The sequence below is a fragment of the Cebus imitator genome, unplaced genomic scaffold (assembly GCF_001604975.1).
Source record: "Cebus imitator isolate Cc_AM_T3 unplaced genomic scaffold, Cebus_imitator-1.0 Scaffold21, whole genome shotgun sequence".
Lineage (NCBI taxonomy): Eukaryota > Metazoa > Chordata > Mammalia > Primates > Cebidae > Cebus > Cebus imitator.
In genome coordinates, this window is record NW_016107336.1 from 7,355,874 (window position 1) to 7,375,542 (window position 19,669).

Below are 19,669 nucleotides of genomic sequence, written 5' to 3' on the forward strand. Positions count from 1 at the left end.
GTGTATGTGCTGCTAAAGTGAGCACTCTATTTTATCTCTGTTATGGTCTTTATTATTTATTCAGTTTTGTCTTTCTGGAAGCCTTGGGTTTAGTTTGTTCTTTTTTTGGTTTGCAACTTAGTTTGTGAAGTCAGGTTTTTGATTTGAGATTTTTTTTGTTTTTGAATGGAGGCAATTGTAGCTATAAATTTTTCCCTTGGTACTACTTACACTGTGTCTTACAAGTTCTGATATGTGTGGTTTTGTTTTCATTCATCTCTAAGTATTTACTCATTTTTCTTGATTTCTTTTTTGATCTATTGGTAAGGTATCATGTTTAATTTCCACAGACTTATTTCTGAGTTTTCCTTCTGTTAATGATTTCTGACTTCATCCTGTTGTGGTTGGAGAAGATACTTTGTATAGTGTCTATATTTTAAATTTATTGAAACTTAATTTTTGGCTTTAATTTGTGGCCCAACGTATTGTCTGTCATGGAAAATGTTCCGTGTGTACTTGAGAAAAATTGTGTATGCTGTTGTTTTTCAGAAAAGTGTTTTGTATATGTCTTTTAGACCTAGTTGGTTTATTGTGTTGAGTTCTATGTTTTCTCCTGTCTGGTTGTTCTGTCCATTATTGAGAACAGAATATTGATGTCACCAGCTATTATTGTAGAACTTTTCATTTCTTCAATTCTGTCAAGTTTTTTCTTCCTATATTTTGATGGTCTGTTACTAGGTACATAAATGTTTGTAATTGCTATCCCTTCTTGCTGTATTGAACCTCTTATTGCCGTATAAGAGTTCTTTCTGTTTTGTAACCTTTTTAAAAAAAAAAAAATGCAGTCTGTTTTTTCTTTTGTAATTTTGTAGAGATGAGATTTTACCATGTTGCGCAAGCTCAGAACTCTTGGGCTCAAGCAATCCTCCCTCCTTGGCCTCCCAAAGTGTTGGTATTACAGATGTGAGCCACCACCCTTTTTTTTCTTTCGAATTGTATAAAGTCTGTCTTTTCTGATACTAGTATAGCCACCCCTGCTCTCTTTTGGTTACTGTTTGCATGGAATAACTTTCTGTCATTTTGTTCTCAGTCTCTTTGTCTTTGGATTTAAATTGCATCTCTTACATAACAATATGTAGTTGGATCATGTGTTTATTCTTTCTGCCAATCTGTTTTTGGAGAGTTTAACACACATTTGAAGTAATTACCGATAAAAATGGACTGATTTCTGTGGTTGTGCTGTTTTCTATATGCCTTGTAGCTTTTTTTGGTCCCTCATTTCTCCATGAGTTTTTTTGTGTGTGTGTTTAGTAGATTCTTTTGGTAGTGAAACATTTGACTCTTTACTTTTGTGCATGTTTGTGGATTGCCTTTCACTCTGTGGATAGTGTCCTTGGCACAAATTTTAAATTTTTATGAAGTCTTCATTTTTGTTGTTGTTGCCTGTGCTTTTGTGTCATATTTAAGGAACTGTTGCCTAATTCAAGGTCACGAATATTTACACCTGTTTCTTTCTAAAGATTTTATACTTCAAGTTCCTCCACTAGGTTTTTGATCCATTTCAAGTATTTTTGTATATGGTGTGAGAGAGGAGTTCCAACTTGATTTTTTGCATGTGGATATCCACTTATCTTAGCACTGTTAAAAAAAAAAAAATACTCTTCTTTGTTGAATGGTCTTCGCTCTCCTGTCAGAAATCAGTTGATTATAAATGTATGGGTTTATTTGTGGACCCTTAATTTTATTCCATTGCCATCTGTATGTTGTGTCTTTATGCCAGTAGCACACAGTTTTGATTTCTGTGGCTTTGTAATGAGTTTTGAAATCCAAAAGCATAAGTTCTTTAACTTTTTTCTTACTTTTCAAGATTGCTTTGGGTGTATGGGGCCTCTTGTATTTTCATAAGTTTTAGAATTAGCCTGTTCATTACATCTTTTTTTTTTTAAGTGGCATGATACTGTTTTGTTAATTCAACAGAAATTTTTGTAGGATACAGTACGGAACATGTACTGTTTTATGTGTTGATTATACAGGGTTAGATGAAATTGTTTAGTAGAAGAAATTATGGATATCACTGCTTTGAAGGATTGTATTAACAGAAGGATGGAATGATAAAACATTCTCACTCAGGAACTAGGAGGTTACCTAGTGAGTTTTTCTTTTGTTTTCTTTTTAAAAACAATTTATTTAAATAAATTAGGTTTACAGTGGAAACAGCTTCAGTATTTGAAAATTGGAAAACTTGTGTTTGAGTTCTGGCATGAAATACTCTGACTCTTGACAAATTGCCACTTTTGAATCTCATTCAATTTTTTTTATAAGTAAGATAGAGAAAATGTTTTGGCAACAGCATTATAATAGATAAGGACATTTATTTAAAGTTTCATTATTACTAATTGAAAGTGGAAATAATTACAGTTCTAACTACTCTGAAAAGTTGTTTGTAGCCCAAATGAATATTTGGGGTTTTCTTAGAATACTTTTTCTTGTTGATTTCTAATTCTGTTGTTGAAGACCATGCTTTGTATAATTTGTCTTTTAAGTATTGAGACTTGTTTTATGGTCTAGCACAGAAGTCTGTCAAGTATGGCCCATATGTAGGTTACCTGCTTTAGTAAATTAAGTTTTACTGGAACACAGACTTGGCCACTCATAAACATGTTGCTTTTGCCTTCTTTTACACCAGAATAACAGAATTGAATAATTGTGACAGATCTGGCTCCTTAAGTGTGAATATTTACCATCTTGACTGTTCAGAGTAAGATTGCTGGATCCTGGTCAAGCATGTTCTCCATGCTGGAGAGAGTTATCCACATATGCTTGAAAAGAACATGTACTTTGCTGTTTGGAGGTTTCATATCCTTAATGGTCAGGTCAAGTTGGTTGGTATTGTTGTCAAATCTTCTATATGCTCATTGGTTTTCTTTCAAGTTCTGTCTTCAACAATATGGTTGGAAATTTCAATAACTGCCTCTCAGAAACCGTTTTTTTTCTTTTAGTTCTGTCAGTTTCTGCTTTATGTATTTTAAGGATTTAAGTTCCCTGTACACTTAAAATTTTTACATATTCCTATATTGACCCTTTTATTATGGTGAAGTAGTTCTCTTTGTTTCTAGGAACATTCCTTGTCTTAAAATCTGCTTTGTCTGATTGATTTCATATGATTCCTGTTTCCATGGCTTACCTTTTTCTGTATTTCAAAACCAAACTGTTTGTATCTCTGGATTTAAAAGTTTCATTGACTGCATATGGTTGGAACTTGACTTTTTATTCAGACTGACCATCTATGCCTTTTGATCGGAGTTTTTAGTCCATTTACATTTAATGCAGTTTTTAAATATTATTTAATTTGCATCTGCCAATTGCTGTCTTCTTTTGTGTTGAAATGTGTTTTTAAGTATACCATTTTTAATTCCCCTGATTGTTTAGCGTCTATTGCTATTTATTTATAGTGCTTGATGCAGAGAATGAATTATGCATCTTATTACAATCTACTTCTACTTCACATAATTCTGGTAAATAGCAGCTTTGGTTCAACACAGCTTTAATTTACTCCTCTCCTCTGTGCTGTTATTCTCATATATATTATATCTATGTATGTTATCTACCTAACCATACAGATTATATTCATATAGTTTATACTTATTAAATTAAGACAACAATTAAGAGAGTCTTCTATATACTCCGTATTTACCATTTCCAGTACTCTTTATTCTGTCCCATAATCTGAGTTTCCATTTGTTATAATTTCCTTTTAGCCTGAAGGACTTTCTTTAATATTTTTTCTAAAGCAAATCTGCTGTAATGGAATTTTTCTATTTTGCCTTACGTTTTCATCATTAAGTATATATTTTATTGGCGTTAAGTACATTGATTATGCAACCATCACCACTATCCATCTCCAGAGCTCTTTATTTTACAAAACTGAAACTCTATTATGCCCATATAAACAATATCCTCCCTTTTTACCTTCCCCTCAGCCCTTGGCAACCCCCATTCAAATTTCTGTCTCTGATTTTTGACTAAGTACTTCACGTAAGTGGAATCATATCGTATTTGTCTTTTTGTGACTGGCTTGTTTCACTTAGCATAATGTCTTCAAAGTTTATCCATGTGGTAGCATGTCAGGATTTTCTTCCTTTTTAAGGTGGCATAATATTCCATTGTAGGTATATGCCATATTTTGCTTATTAATGCATCTGCAGATGGACACTTTTATGATTTAGCTCCTTTGAAAGTGATTGTACAAATCTCTCTCCAAAACCCTGCTTTTGATTCTTTTGACTATATACCTTGAAGTGGAAGTGTTGGATCATATGTCAATTCTATTTTTAAATTTTGAGGAAATGCCGAAATGTTATCCACAACAGCTATATCATTTTACATTCCCACCAACACTACAAAGGTTTTAAATTTTCCCTGTCCTTGCCAACACATGTGATTTTCTGGTTCTTTTGATAGTAGCCATCCTAATGGGTGTCAGGTGGCATCTTGGAGTTTTATTTGGAGTTTCCTAATGAGTAGTATTGTTGAGCATATTTTCTTGTGCTTATTGGCCATTTGAAAAGCCTACACCTTCTCCTGGGTATTCACAGTGACTTTCTAATTTCCCATCATATATGTGGTTAGTTTTTAATGTCATAGTCTTCAATATTTGCTTTCCAAATGGGGAAAAGCAGAAAAATGAAGGGGGAAAAAAGTACCAGTCCTTTAAATCCCCTGCCAGTCACTTCAGCCAGAGGAGGAGGGGCTTGCAGCAATGAGGCCAAAATGCAAAGGTGATCACCTCTTTGTCTGTCCTTCTCTGACAGAAAGCAGCAATCAGTGATCAGAGTGCAGAACCTCAGTACTTGGAGGACAAGTTTCCTCACATCAGATTGATTCTGCCTGTGCAATTATTGTCTAGGTAGGGAGCTGATTTCAGCATCTTCCCAGAATCCTCACCTGTCTTCCTTTTTGAAGGATAGTTATGTAAGAATGTAGTAGGTCGCCTGTAATCCCAGCACTTTGGGAGGCTGAGGTAGGCGGATCACGAGGTCCGGAGATCGAGACGATCCTGGCCAACATGGTTGAAACCGCATCTCTACTAAAATACAAAAATTAGCTGGCCATGGTGGCGCATACCTTTAGCCCCAGCTACTGGGAGGTTGAGGCAGGAGAGCTGCTTGAACTTGGGAGGCAAAGGTTGCAATGAGCCGAGATTGCCCCACTGCACTCCAGCCTGGCGACAGAGCGAGATTCTGTCTCAAAAACAAGGAAAAAAAAAAAAGAATGTGTTACGTTGGTGCAAAAGTAATTGAGTTTTTGTCCCATTACTTTTAATGATACTTTTCTCTTTCATTTAACCCTTGATAATTTTCTCTTTCATTTAATGCTGTATGTCATTCCACTTCTGTCAGATGTTTTTTTTTTCTGATACAAAGTCAACCATATTACTTCCCAGTGGGTTTTTTTTTTTTTTTTTTTTTNCTTTTCAACTTTTCCTCTTTTTCTTTATCTGCCAATACTTTGACTACAGTTTGGCTAGGTATAGTTCTCTGTATTTATTGTATTTGGTGGCTTCTTGGGTTTCATGGATCTATAGATTAGTGCTTACCTTAGAATTTGGGAATTTGTAATTGTTTCTTTAAATACTGTTTTGTATCTTCTTTGTGGCCTTTCCTTTTTTGGATTTCTATTTTTCTCTGTTATTATTGACTTATCTTCATGATCACTGATTCTTTGTCATCTCAAATTTGCTATTGAGCCTACTTAGTGAATTTTTTGTTCTGTTTATTATGCTCTTCAACTCTAAAAATTTCTGGTTCGTTCTCCTCACATGTAAAGGAGAATATATATATATATTCTGTTTCTTTATGGAAATTCTCTGTTATATCATTATATTTTCCTTTAATTTTCTTAATATAATCTTTCATTCTTTGAACATATTTATAATAGCTGTTTTAGAGTCTTTATTCTCTAACTACAACATCTGGGCCAACTCAGAATTAGTTTTATTGATCGTGTCCCCTTCCCCAACCTACACCTGTCCAAATATGGGTCACACTTCCTTGTTTCTTTGCATGGCTTGTAGTTTTGGGTTGAAGCTTACCCAAGTTATCTTTATTTTATTTATATATATATAAAGTGTATATATATATATATATATATATGTATAAAGTATGTATATATAAAGTATATATATATACACACACACAATATATATAATAATATATATTTTTTTATTTTATATATATATAAAATAATATATATATAATTGCATTTTAGGTTCTGGGGTACATGTAAAAAACGTGCAGGATTATTGCATAGGTACATACTTAGCAATGTGGTTTGCCGCCTCCATCCCCATCGCCTATATCTGGCTTTTCTCCCCATGTTACCCCTCCCCAACTCGCTACCCCTCACTGTCCCTCCCCTAACCCCCCCCCCACACACACCTTAGTGCATGATGCTCCCCTCCCCGTGTCCTTGCATTCTCATTGTTCAGCACCCACCTATGAGTAAGAACATGCAGTGCTTGATTCTCTGTTCCAGTGTCAGTTTGCTGAGAATGATGATTTCCAGGTTCATCCATGTCCCTACAAAGGACACGAACTCATCTTTTTTTGTGGCTGCATAGTGTTCCATGGTGTATATGTGCCACATTTTCCCTGTCCAGTCTATCATCGATGAGCATTTGGGTTGGTTCCAAGTCTTTGCTATTGTAAACAGTGCTGCAGTGAACACACGTGTGCATGTGTCCTTATAATACAATCATTTTTAATCCTTTAGATATATACCCAGTAATGGGATTGCCGGGTCAAATGGAATTTCTATTTCTAGGTCCTTGAGGAATTGCCACACTGTCTTTCACAATGGTTGAACTAATTTACACTCCCATCAACAGTGTAAAAGTGTTCCTATTTCTCCATATCCTCCCCAGCATCTGTTGTCTCCAGGTTTTTTCATGATCGTCATTCTAACGGAGTGAGATGGTATCTCAATGTAGTTTTGATTTGCTATTCTCTGATGACCAGTGATGAGGAGCATTTTTTAATATGTTTGTTGTCCTCATATATGTCTTCTTTTGAAAAGTGCCAGTTCATATCCTTCACCCACTTTAGAATGGGTTTGTTTTTTTCTTATAAATCTGTTTTAGTTCTTTGCAGAATTTGGATATAAGTCCTTTGTCAGATGGGTACATTGCAAAATTTTTTCCCATTCTGTTGATTGCCGGTTCACGCTAATGATTGTTTCTTTTGCTGTGCAGAAGCTATGGAGTTTAATTAGATCCCACTTGTCTATTTTGGCTTTTGTTGCCAATGCTTTTGGTGTTTTAGTCATGAAGTCCTTGCCTATGCCTATATCCTGAATGGTTTTGCCTAGGTTTTCTTCTAAAGTTTTTATGGTATTAGGTCTTATGTTTAAGTCTGTAATCCATCTGGAGTTAATTTTAGTGTAAGGTGTCAGAAAGGGGTCCGGTTTCTGCTTTCTGCACATGGTTAGCCAGTTTTCCCAACACCATTTATTGAACAGGGAATCCTTTCCCCATTGCTTGTTTTTGTGAGGTTTGTCGAAGATCAGATGGTTGTAGATGTGTGGTGTCGCCTCCGAGACCTCTGTTCTGTTCCATTGGTCTATATCTCTGTTCTGGTACCAGTACCATGCTGTTTTGATTACTGTAGCCTTGCAGTATAGTTTGAAGTCAGATAGTGTGATGCCTCCAGCTTTGTTCTTTTTGCTTATAATTGACTTGGCTATGCGGGCTCTCTTTTGGTTCCATATGAAGTTTAAGGTGGTTTTTTCCAGTTCTGTGAAGAAGGTCATTGGTAGCTTGATGGGGATAGCGTTGAATCTGTAAATTACTTTGGGCAGTATGGCCATTCTCACAATATTGATTCTTCCTAACCATGAGCATGGAATGTTTCTCCATCTGTTTATGTCCTCTCATTTCGTTGAGCAATGGTTTGTAGTTCTCCTTCAAGAGGTCCTTTACATCCTCTGTTAGTTGTATTCCTAGGTATTTTATTCTCTTTGTGGCAGTTATGAATGGCAGTTCGTTCTTGATTTGGCTCTCTTTAAGTCTGTTATTGGTGTATAGGAATGCTTGTGATTTCTGCACATTGATTTTGTATCCTGAGACTTTGCCGAAGTTGCTTATCAGTTTAAGGAGATTTTGGGTTGAGACAATAGGGTCTTCTAAATACACAATCATGTCATCTGCAAATAGACACAGTTTGACTCCCTCCTTTCCTAATTGAACAGCCTTTATTTCTTTTTCTTGCCTAATTGCTCTGGCTAGAACTTCCAATACTATATTGAATAGGAGTGGTGAGAGAGGGCATCCTTGTCTAGTGTCAGATTTCAAAGGGAATGCTTTCAGTTTTTGCCCATTCAGTATAATATTGGCTGTGGGTTTGTCGTAATTAGCTTTTATTATTTTGAGATACGTTCTGTCAATACCTAGTTTATTGAGAGTTTTTAGCATAAAGGGCTGTTGAATTTTGTTGAAGGCCTTCTCTGCATCTATTGAGATAATCATGTGGTTTTTGTCTTTGGTTCTGTTTCTGTGGTGAATTACATTTATAGACTTGCATATGTTGAACCAGCCTTGCATCCCCGGGATGAAGCCTATTTGATCGTGATGGATAAGCTTTTTGATGTGCTGTTGCAATTGGTTTGCCAGTATTTTATTGAAGATTTTCGCATCTGTGTTCATCACGGATATTGGCCTGAAGTTTTCTTTTGTTGTTGAGTCTCTGCTGGGTTTTGGTATCAGGATGATGTTGGTCTCATTAAAAAGATTTGGGGATAAAAGCCCATGTATCGTAATACCACACGACAAAGTCCTAACATTTCTCCTAAAGTCTTTTCAGTTCCTTTTGAGTAACTCAGGTGTTGTTTTCTGCTTTGGCAGATGTTGCTGTGTTTCCTTTTTCGTTATTGATCTCCCCTTCTCCTTTATAGTTCTTCAGTGCCTGCTTTGACCATTCTTTTACATAGATTTAGTTACTCTCATTTCTGTTTTCATACCACTTAATTTCCAATACCTGTGTCTATTATAGCACTTGGTATACAGTACCTTTTATCAATTTTTTTTTTTTTTAAGTTCTGGGGTACAAGTGCAGAAAGTGCAGGTTTGTTACATAGGTATACACGTGCCATGGTGGTTTGCTGCACCCATCAACCCATGATCTACATTAGGTATTTTTCTCAATTCTATCCCTCCCCTATCCCCTCACCCGCCAACAGGCCCTGGTGTGTTATGTCCCCCTCCCTTTGTCTGTGTGTTATCATTGTTCAGCACTCATTAATGTGGTGTTTGGTTTTCTGTTCCTGTGTTAGTTTGCTGAGAATGATGGTTTTCAGCTTCATCCATGTCCCTGCAAAGGACGTGAACTCATCCTTTTTTATGGCTGCATAATATTCCATGGTGTATATGTGCCACATTTTCTTGATCCAGTCTATCATTGATGGGCGTTTGGGTTGGTTCCAAGTCTTTGTTCTCATGAACAGTGCTGCAATAAACGTATGCATGCATGTGTCTTTGTAGTAGAATACCTTGTAATCCTTTGGATATAAACCCAGTAATGGGATTGCTAGGTCAAATAGTATTTCTATTTCTAGATCCTTGAGGAATTACCACACTGTCTTCCACAATGGTTGAACTAATTTACGCTCTCAACAACAGTGTAAAAGTTTTCCTATTTCTCCACATTCTCTCCAGCATCTGTTTTTTACAGAATTTAATGATCAACATTCTAACTGGCGTGAGATGGTATCTCATAGTGGTTTTGATTAGCATTTTTCTAATGACCACTCATAGCGAGCTTTTTTTCATGTTTGTTGGCTGCATAAATGTCTTCTTTTGAGAAGTGTCTGTTCATATCCTTTGCTCACTTCTGATGGGATTGTTTTTTTCTTGTAAATTTGTTTAAGTTATTTGTAGATTCTGGACATTAGCCCTTTGTGAGATAGATAGATTGCAGAAATTGCTCTGATGTTATTTTCTTTTGCTGTGCAGAAACTCTTTAGTTTAATTGGATCCCCTCTCTCAATTTTGGCTTTCGTTGCCTTTGCTTTTAGTATATTAGTCATAAAGTCTTTGCCCATGCCTGTGTCCTGAGTGGTATTGCCTATGTTTTCTTCTAGGGTTTTTATGGTTTTAGGTCTTAGGGTTAAGCCTTTAATCCCTCTTGAGTTAATTTTTGTATAAGGTGTAAGGAAGGGATCCAGTTTCAGCTTTTCTGCATATGGCTAGCCAGTTTTCCCAACACCATTTATTAAATAGGGAATTCTTATACCATTGCTGGTTTTGGTGAGGTTTGTCAGGTTGTAGATGTGTGGTGGTATTTCTGAAGCCTCTGTTCTCTTCCATTGGTCTATATATCTGTTTTGGTACCAGTACCATGCTGGTTTGGTTACTGTACCCTTGTAGTATAGTTGGAAGTCAGGTAGCATGATGCCTCCAACTTTGCTCTTTTTGTTTAGGATTATCTTGGCCATGAGGGCTCTTCTTTGGTTTCATATGAAATATAAAGTTTTTTCCAATTCTGTGAAGAAAGTCAACGGTAGCTTGACGGGGATAGCATTGAATCTGTAAATTACTTTGAGCAGTGTGGCCATTTTCATGATACTGATTCAGATAACTTCTTTATTTTGCCTTAATTTCGTTATTTGCCCAGTAGTCATTCAGGAGCAGGTTGTTCAGTTTCCATGTAGCTGTGTGGTTTTGAGTGAGTTTTTAAATCCTGAGTTCTAATTTGATTGTATTGTGCTCTGAGAGACTGTTATGATTTCTACCCTTTCGCATTTGCTGAGGAGTGTTTTACTTCCAATTATGTGGTCACTTTTGGAATAAGTGTGATGTGGTGCTGGGAAGAGTGTATATTCTGTTGATTTGGGCTGGAGAGTTCTGTAGATGTCTGTTAAGTCCACTTGGTCCAGAGCTGAGTTCAAGTCCTGGATATCCTTGTTAATTTTCTGTCTTGTTGATCTGTCTTAATATTGACAGTGGGGTGTCTGGAGAGGCAGAGTGGTGGCAGGGCCTTGCTGAGGGGCTGTGGGCTCCGCCCAGTTCGAACTTCCTGGTGGCTTTGTTTACACTGTGAGGGTAAAACCACCTACTCAAGCCTCAGCAATGGAGGAAACCTCTTCCCCTTAGCAAGCTCCAGCGTCCCAAGTGACCTCAGACTACTGTGCTAGTAGCGAGAATTTCAAGACAGTAGATCTTAGCTCTGTGGGATTGGGACCTGCCGAGCCAGACCATTAGGCTCCCTGGCTTCCGCCCCCTTTCCAGGAGAGTGAATTGTTGTTCCAGGTGCCCCTGGGGTGTGGGGAAAAAAATCCCTGCTGCTAGCTTGGTGTCTGCCCAAACGGCTGCCCAGTTTTGTGCTTCAAACCCAGGGCCCTGGTGGCGTAGGCACCTGAGGGAATCTCCTGGTCTGCCGGTTGCGAAGACTGTGGGAAAAGCATGGTGTCTGTGCCAGAATGCACTGTTCTTCCCAGTACAGTCTCTCAAGGCTTCCCTTGGCTAGGGGAGGGAGTTCCATGACCCCTTGTGCTTCGTGGGTGAGGCAACGCCCCACCCTGCTTTGGCTCACCCTTCGTGAGTTGTACCTACTGTCCAACCAGTCCCGGTGAGATGAACCAGGTACCTTAGTTGGAAATGCAGAAATCACCCACCTTCTGCATCAGTCTCACTGGGAGCTGCAGACCGGAGCTGTTCCTATTTGACTGTCTTGCCAGCAGAAACCTTTCAATTCTAAGTAAGATGTGTACTTTCTCCCCAGATTTTGGCATCTCTGAAATTAGGATGTATGTTAAGAGTGATGGTCATAGATTCTATGAAATAGGGTTTATTGATTACTTGCTTTTCAGTTGACATCCTCCTGTAGATTGTGAGCTTTTTGTGGGCTTAGAGTTTTTAAATTCTATACCTCTGCTGCTTCTGTCTGTGCCTGCTGCTGAATCCACTGTGGGTGGTTGATTGGATGCCTTCCATCTTTCGTGCGTTATTGCCCTAAAGTTTTGCCCAAAGCCACCACCTCAGTAGAGTTTCTGGTAATTTTTTCCCAGCCAGAACTGCTTTCCTGTCTTTAGCATTCAAGGCTCTATAAGGACCTTTTGGTACTCAGCGTTTATACTTACCATAGGGTTGCTTTTATGCTATACTTTGACTCAAGTTCTTGTCTTTATATCTTATCTCCCTAATACAGAACTGAGTTATAGTTTATGTCCAGCAGAGCCTAGCAAAGTTTTCTGTGTATTAGTCAGTACTGAAGAATATGTTTGCTTTACATTATCTCTTTCAGCCAGTTGGATTGAGTCTGAGGAAATTTCAGGATATGAACTGTATTTAGTGGTTGTAAAATATACCTTGGTTTTATTGTAATAGATTATGGTAGTCTGGGTTCAGTTAGGAGAGAGAAAGAAGTATTAATTATGATAAAAGTATAATAGAAGGAAACTCCGTATGGTATCACTTAGGCTAAGGGAGTGCACCCAAGAAAGAGCAAACTAGGAAGGTTTTCAGACCTCATTGCATAGGGTGTGGTTCAGCCCATTGAACTGGTTTGGCACTGCTGAACAAGCAGTAGACCACTCTGGAGTATAGATACCTCAGGGGAAGGGATGGGAAGTGGCCATGAAGACCTGTGGCATGGCGTGTGGATATCAGTGAGGGCAAGAGACTTTTCAGAAAATGAAAATATGTAATTTTTTTTAAAAAAGATGATTCTTTTTACTGAAAACTAAATAACAAAGAACGAGAGCTGTTCTTAAAATGGCTCAGTGTGCTACTCAGTGTTATAAATGCATATATTAAGTACATCTGCATATCTGAATAACCATAGTACTTTTTAAAATAACCTTGACTTTTTGTAGCACGTGGTTACTAAACATTTACCTTTTTAAAATTCAGCAAGAGCATTTGTAAACATTTTTATTATATCAGTTGCTTTTGTTTTTTAGGTAAAATCTGTAAAAACTGGGTCAGTGTTTTGGACAATGTGCTGCTGCTTATCCTATTTCTATATGGTAAGATTTCATATTTGAGATTACATGAAGTCTAACAGGTCTTTGAAGATTTAAACAGTTCTTCTTTCTTTCTTTCTCCTGAAATCTGTAGGATTTTTATTTTGTTTAATGTAATCTTTCTTTTTTTCTTTCTTTGGAATCTTGCTCTGTTGCCCAGGCTGGAGTGCAATGGTGCAATCTCGGCTCACTCCAACCTCCGCCTCCTGGGTTTAAGCAGTTCTCCACCTCAGCCTCCCAAGTAGCTGGGATTACAGGCGCATGCCACCATGCCCGGCTAATGTTTTCGTATTTTTAGTAGAGACAGGGTTTTACCATCTTGGCCAGGCTGGTCTTAAACTCCTGACCTCGTGATCCACCAGCCTTGGCCTCCCAAAGTGCTGGTATTACAGGCGTGAGCCAACCCACCTGGCCTTAATGTAATCTTCCATTACTACCATCCTCTTTGCTTCTCCTACTCATAGATCCTATGTAACATGCTTTGGTGGAGAGGGCTAATATTTAACTGCTAAAATAAAGTATCTGAAGCAAGTAAAACAAAATGTTTTCAGGTGTACCACTTTCAAAATACTTAAACTTTTTAATTATTTAAGAATTAAAAAAAAATTTTTTTTAAGATTATTTAGTTAGATTTTGATTTTGTTTTTGTTTTTGTTTTTGTTTTTGTTTTTGTTTTAGATGGAGTCTTGCTCTGTCGCCTAGGCAGACTGGAGCGCAGTGGCACAATCTTGGCTCACTGCACCCTCTCCCTTTTGGCATCAAGCAACTCTTCTACCTCAGCCTCCTGAGTAGCTGGGATTACAGGGGCCTGCCACCATGCCTGGCTAATTTTTGTATTTTTAGTAGACGCGATTTCACCATGTTGGCCAGGCTGGTCTTGAACACCTGACCTTGTGGTAAGCCAGCCTTGGGCTCCCAAAGTGCTGGTATTAAAGGCGTGAGCCATCATGCCCGGCCTATTATTTATTTTTTTTTAGAGACAGTGTCTCTCTCTCTTGTCCAATCTGGAACGCACTGGTGCAATCATAGCTTACTGTAACCTTGAACTCCTGGACTTAAGTCCACCTCAGCCTATCAAGTAGCCAGGACTACAATTATGTGCCGCTACATCTGGCTAATTTTTAAAAATATTTTGTCGAGATAGTTTCTCACTCTGTTGCCCAGGCTGGTCTTAAGTTCCTGGCCTTAAGCAATCCTCCTGCGTTAGCCTCCCAGAGCACTCGGATTATAGGCGAGAGCCACTGCACCTCTTTTAACTTTTTAATGACTTAAATTTAAATATTATTTTTCTATTCTTCCTAGCTTTATTTTATTTTATTACTTTTTTTTGAGACAGAGTCTCGCTTTGCCACCTAGGCTGAAGTGCAGTTGTGTGATCTCTCTCACTGCAACCTCTGCCTCCTGGGTTCAAGCTATTTTCCTGCCTCAGCCTCCCAAGTAGGTGGTATTACAGACGTGTGCCACTATGCCTGGCTAATTTTTGTATTTTTAGTAGAGACGGGTTTCACCATGTTGGTCAGGCTGATCTCAAACTCCTGACCTCAAATGAGCTGCCTGTCTCAGCCTCCCAAAGTGCTGGGATTACAAGTATGAGCCAGGGCACCTGGCCCCTAACTTTATTTTTAAAATTGCTCTGGCAAGTAAAATGTTTTTCAAGTTAGATTGCTTACTAAAAAAGAACAGGAAACTTTGTCTGTCAAATATCAAGCATGGAACCATGGTTAGATAAAATAAACTTTTACTTAACACTCAATTTTAAATATTAAAAATTGGTTTTTCCGTATTGGAACTGATATTAAAAATTGGTTTTTCCATATTGGAATTGACTAGGTAACTGCTTAATGTTAAAATAATCTGAGTTTTTAACAGACATTATCTAAACAATTTAGTCAAGTGAACTTAGAGCAGAGAAATAAGAGTACTTTGAAGTCTTGGTAAAAAAGATAACCTAAGTAAACAGTTAACTGAAAAGACGGAACGAGAAAAGGTTGTAGAAAGAATGTTCTTTTGGCCCATTTGCTCTCATTTCATTCCTTAAAGTAAATGAAGGAGAACTCTTAAAATGAATTTATGTGAGCCAGAGAAGAAATAAATCCCTGTAAAGATCATGCTTAAGATCAGCAAGTACTTTTCAAAACATCAGATTTACTTTCAGATTGGTTTTAGCTTTTCTTTGTTCTTAAGTGAACAAAGTAGATAAGGTAGCATGTTGATACTATGCCCAATTTTCATAATTGTCGTAGTAGATCCCTAGAGTCATGACTGAAATAATGGTCATATCCTCTAGGTCAACCTATAAATTACCTACATATTTTTTATACAGGTTTCTTAAGATTGGAGTTCAGTATTACCCGTTTATTCTTACTCTTTTTTTTCTATACCATAGCCTATATAGTAGTCTTGTGCTGAAAATTATGATAATTTGAGCTAATCTTTTTTTTTTTTTTTAAACAAACAACATAGAAAATGTGCATCCAAGTTATCTGTGGCTCTTTTAAAGTGGTTAGAGCCTGGGACACTTTCTGGGTAGTTGTACTCAGTAATATCAAACTTGTGCTCTTTGAGATTTTGAAAGTAACCAGAAGTCTTTTAGTAAGGACTGGTGTGCTATTAGAATAACATTGTTTTTTATGAAAAGCAGCATGTGATTAAGGCAGAAAACTGATATTTGTATTGAAAACTGATGGCAGTTCTCCACAAGGAGTTCTGAAATATTTTAAGTTAGAGCAGCATTATTGGAATACATATGCTAGCATATAGTCTGCTAAAGTGGCCATTGATACAAATGAGCCTTTCAAGTTCTAATAGAGGGCATTTAAGAACTTTGATGTTGACAAGAGCTTATTGCTTACTCAGTGTACCAAAAAATTAATTAATTCTATTGGTTGATAATAAACATCCTCTTTAGAATATTCATTAATTTAGACCAAAAACATCCTCAGTTATTCTGGTTAAATAGTATGTATTGTATAGGCTAAACATTGGATCTTGCTTTGTAATCCATTTCTCAGAAAAAAATTTATGCCCAACTAGCCCTTTTAATTTTGAGACTCTCAAAGCATATTCATGTCATCTGAATTTTTTTTAGTTGTCAACGAGTCCTTTCATTGCTCTTACTCTCAGTGACCTTTCTTACAACAAATTTGTCATCAAAAATGGTTGAAGTAAAAGCCATTTTTTTATTTTAAAAATTTATTATCTGTATCCTAAAACTCCTTGTCTCCATGCCAGCTTGTTTACTGACAATTTACAAATTATAATACTCTTAGCTTCTCTATGAAATCTAATTTAATTTGAACATTTCTCCAGTGAATTTGGAAAAGCATATTGGATTTGTAGGATCATGTTATTTTAATAATCAATAAAAATGACGAATACATAAGCATTTCTCAAAATTGCCAAAATCTTAGTGTTTATATTTGCTCATTGTATGTTTAGATACCTAAACACACTTACTTTAAAAAGGAAAAACATAAATGTAACTTAGCACTTCTTTCCCCATAGGTCTCTGCTTGGGGTGGTTATGTATTTATCATCAATCTTATTCCACTGCATGTATTTGTGTTGTTACTGATGCAGAGATACAGCAAAAGAGTCTATATAGGTAAGTAATTTGATTTTTGACATCTGACAACTAAGATGTTTTGTGTATTTTTTTTTTATTGAAGAGATATTTGTTTGATTAATATTGTGCATGAAATGGTAAAAATAATTTTGTGTTCATTTTGCGGTTTATATTGATAAAGAAGGTCAGGCATTTTTATATAAGTGCTTTGTCACCAACTTTTCCTTGATAAGTTTTTTTTTCCGTTTTTGTAGAAATTAGTCTGGGTTTAATTTCTTTTTTCCCCCCTTAATTTTGGGGAATGGGAATTTTTATCATGAAAATCATTCACATTTGTATATAGAATTTAACTTACTCATTGTAAGAGATTGACATCCTCAAAGTAAGCAGTTTAATAAACTTTCAAAAGCCCTTTTGGTATAATGTACCAATAGATTGAGTCTCTGTTGTCTATAGAAAAATCTTCATTTTTCTCTACAGGTTCTAAAACAAGCATTTTCACTGTGATGCTTAGTGGTAGATGATGTTTCACCTAAGATCTTACTTTTCATGATAGAGTTAGAACTTTTATGGGTTGAAGGATCCAGAGAGCAATTGTGAACTGAAAGCAGTGTCTTAGTAAATAATAAAATAAAACAATAATATGAAGATAAATCTTAATTAAGTTCAGTTTCAAAAACCCAGTAGCTTGGCAGTTTCTCAAAAGTTTCCCATAGATTTGTCATATGACCAAGCAGTTCCAATCTTAGGTATGTTCATAGCAGCATTTATTATCATAATGACCAAAAAATGAAGGCAACCAAAATGTCTATCAACTTTATGAAACCATAAAATATGGTATATTCATACAATGGTATATTATTAAGCCATGAAAAGGAATAAAATACTGATACATGCTACAACATGAAACTTGAAAACATGCCATTATATAAAAAAGCCAGACATAAAAGGCCACATAGTATATGATTCTGTTAGTGTGAAATGTCCAGAATAGGCAAATCCATAGAAACAGAAAGTAGATTAGTGGTTGCCTGGGAATTTGGGAGGGGGAGAATAATGGAGAGGAGAGTAGAGGAGTGACTGTTAATGGATATGCGGTTTCTTTTGAGGATGAGGAAATATTTTATTTTATTTTATTTTTATTTCTATTTTTTTTTAAAGACGGGTTTCACCGTGTTGGTCAGGCTGGTCTTGAACTCCCAACCTCAGGTAATCCGCCCGCCTTGGCCTACAAAGTGCTTGGATTACAGGCGTGAGCCACCACGCCCGGCCAAGGAAATATTTTAGAATTAGGTAGTAGTGATGGTTGCACAACCTTGTGAATATACTTAAAACCATTACATGATAGGTTTTTTTAAAGGTAAATTTTATAGTATATGAATTATATCTCAAAAAAATAGTATATTAATTACATTTATAGCCATTTCAGCGTACTTTTTAATTTAATCTTTGTAACGTTACTGTGAGGGAGGGTAGGTGCTATCATTATTCTCGTTTTACAGATGAGGAAACAAATGGAGACAGAATTTGCTAAAGATCATGTGGCTAGTAATGGAGCTAAGGCTTGAACTCAGATTTTGGCTTTAAAGCCTATGATGAGCCAGCAGTAGTGGCTCACACCTCTTGTCTTATCTACTCAGGAGGATGAGGCTAGAGTTTGGCTTGAGTCCAGGAGTTCAAGGCTGCAGTGTGCTATGATCTTGCCACTGCACTCCAGCCTGCATGACAGAAGGAGACCTGTTTCTGAATGAATGAATGAATGAACAAACGAATGAATGAATGGCTCGTGATGCGAAAAACCACCAAATCTGTGCCTCCCATATAAACAAATAACCTTACTGCTGAAATGCATAAATCTGTGGTATTTCTCTACCGTGAAAATACTATAAACAGTAGTTGGGATCCAGAAAGGAGAGTAATAAATAATAGATTAAACTTTTTTTTTTGGTTAAATGGTTATAGTGAAGGAACTAACAGGGTGTTTTTTGGTTGTTACTTTGTCTAATTTAAAAAATTGGGGATCATTGAAATTTAATGGTCAGAGAAATACAGCTGTGAGAAGTTTCAGAAATATACTTTATGAAATGCCATGATTCAGGAAGAAGAGCCAAAGGAGATGTCAGAAGTAGTCAAATAAATATGTTGTTAAAAATGGTCAGATGGAAGTATATTCTACATAAAAGTTTAAAATTCAAGCGGTGTCCAACTCCCATTTAACTTTACCACCAAGATTTAAAAGGATTAGAATTTGAGAAAGTACCTTGTATTTGATAACTGGGATTTTTTGTTTGTTTTTTTGGTCATTCTAGAAAAGCATGAAATCCATATTCCTTTGGTTGACTCTTGAAAGTATTTGAGAAGAAAGAAAAATAAAATGGATTAGGGATATATATCAAGCTCATGCTCATAATGTCCACATTCTCCACTCTACCCCACTTGTTTCTTTTACTTACAATTATACAGGAGTACTTCTGATGATTTCTAGTCTGCTTTCATAGGGTTTAATTCTAAATGGATGGAAAGTAGTATGGTAGAGCAAGTGTTTCTCTTCCTTCATCCAGAGTGGGTCAGGATTTAAGTTCAATTTCTCCTAACTTAATGGTCCAAAAAACTATGGAAGCACTGTAAAGTATTTGTATATAAAGTTCTTTGATTTTGGCGCATAACATGCTTTGTCTTTTGCTCTCCCTCCCCTTGAACAGAAATGTTTAGGTAAAAGGATTGATAAATGTCAAACTCATAATTATATCAACTAAAATTCAGTTGTGTTTTAAGTATTAAATGACTTCAAAATAAATTATTTTAAATAATTATGAAAAAATGTTTTCCTCTTTGAGTATATTTTTTGCATGTGTCCTTAAAGTGAATTGTAACACAACCACAGAAAACAGTGTGTGTTCACACGTGGAAAAGGAGGCTCATGGGAAGGTTATGTGGATGAATAGTGGTAGAAGAGTGGCATGGGAATCGAGCAAGGGAGGTGTAAGAAAAACTGAGAAGGGAGGCCGTCTCGAAATTTTGGGAGGAAAAACTTAATTTTCTGTTAAGAGATATTTTTGACATGGTGAATTTCACTATATTGGGAAGTAAATTTTTTTTTTTTTTTTTTTT

General features: G+C 36.4%; 1 protein-coding gene across 1 annotated transcript in view; it reads left to right on the plus strand.

The window, feature by feature from the left end:
- Positions 1-19,669, plus strand: part of STT3B (STT3 oligosaccharyltransferase complex catalytic subunit B) — a 103,322-nt gene that overhangs the window by 48,716 nt on the left and 34,937 nt on the right. The window contains exons 4-5 of the mRNA XM_017521672.2: positions 12,931-12,996; positions 16,498-16,597. Coding sequence (XP_017377161.1) covers positions 12,931-12,996; positions 16,498-16,597 — 166 coding nt within the window. The remainder of the gene's footprint in view (positions 1-12,930; positions 12,997-16,497; positions 16,598-19,669) is intronic.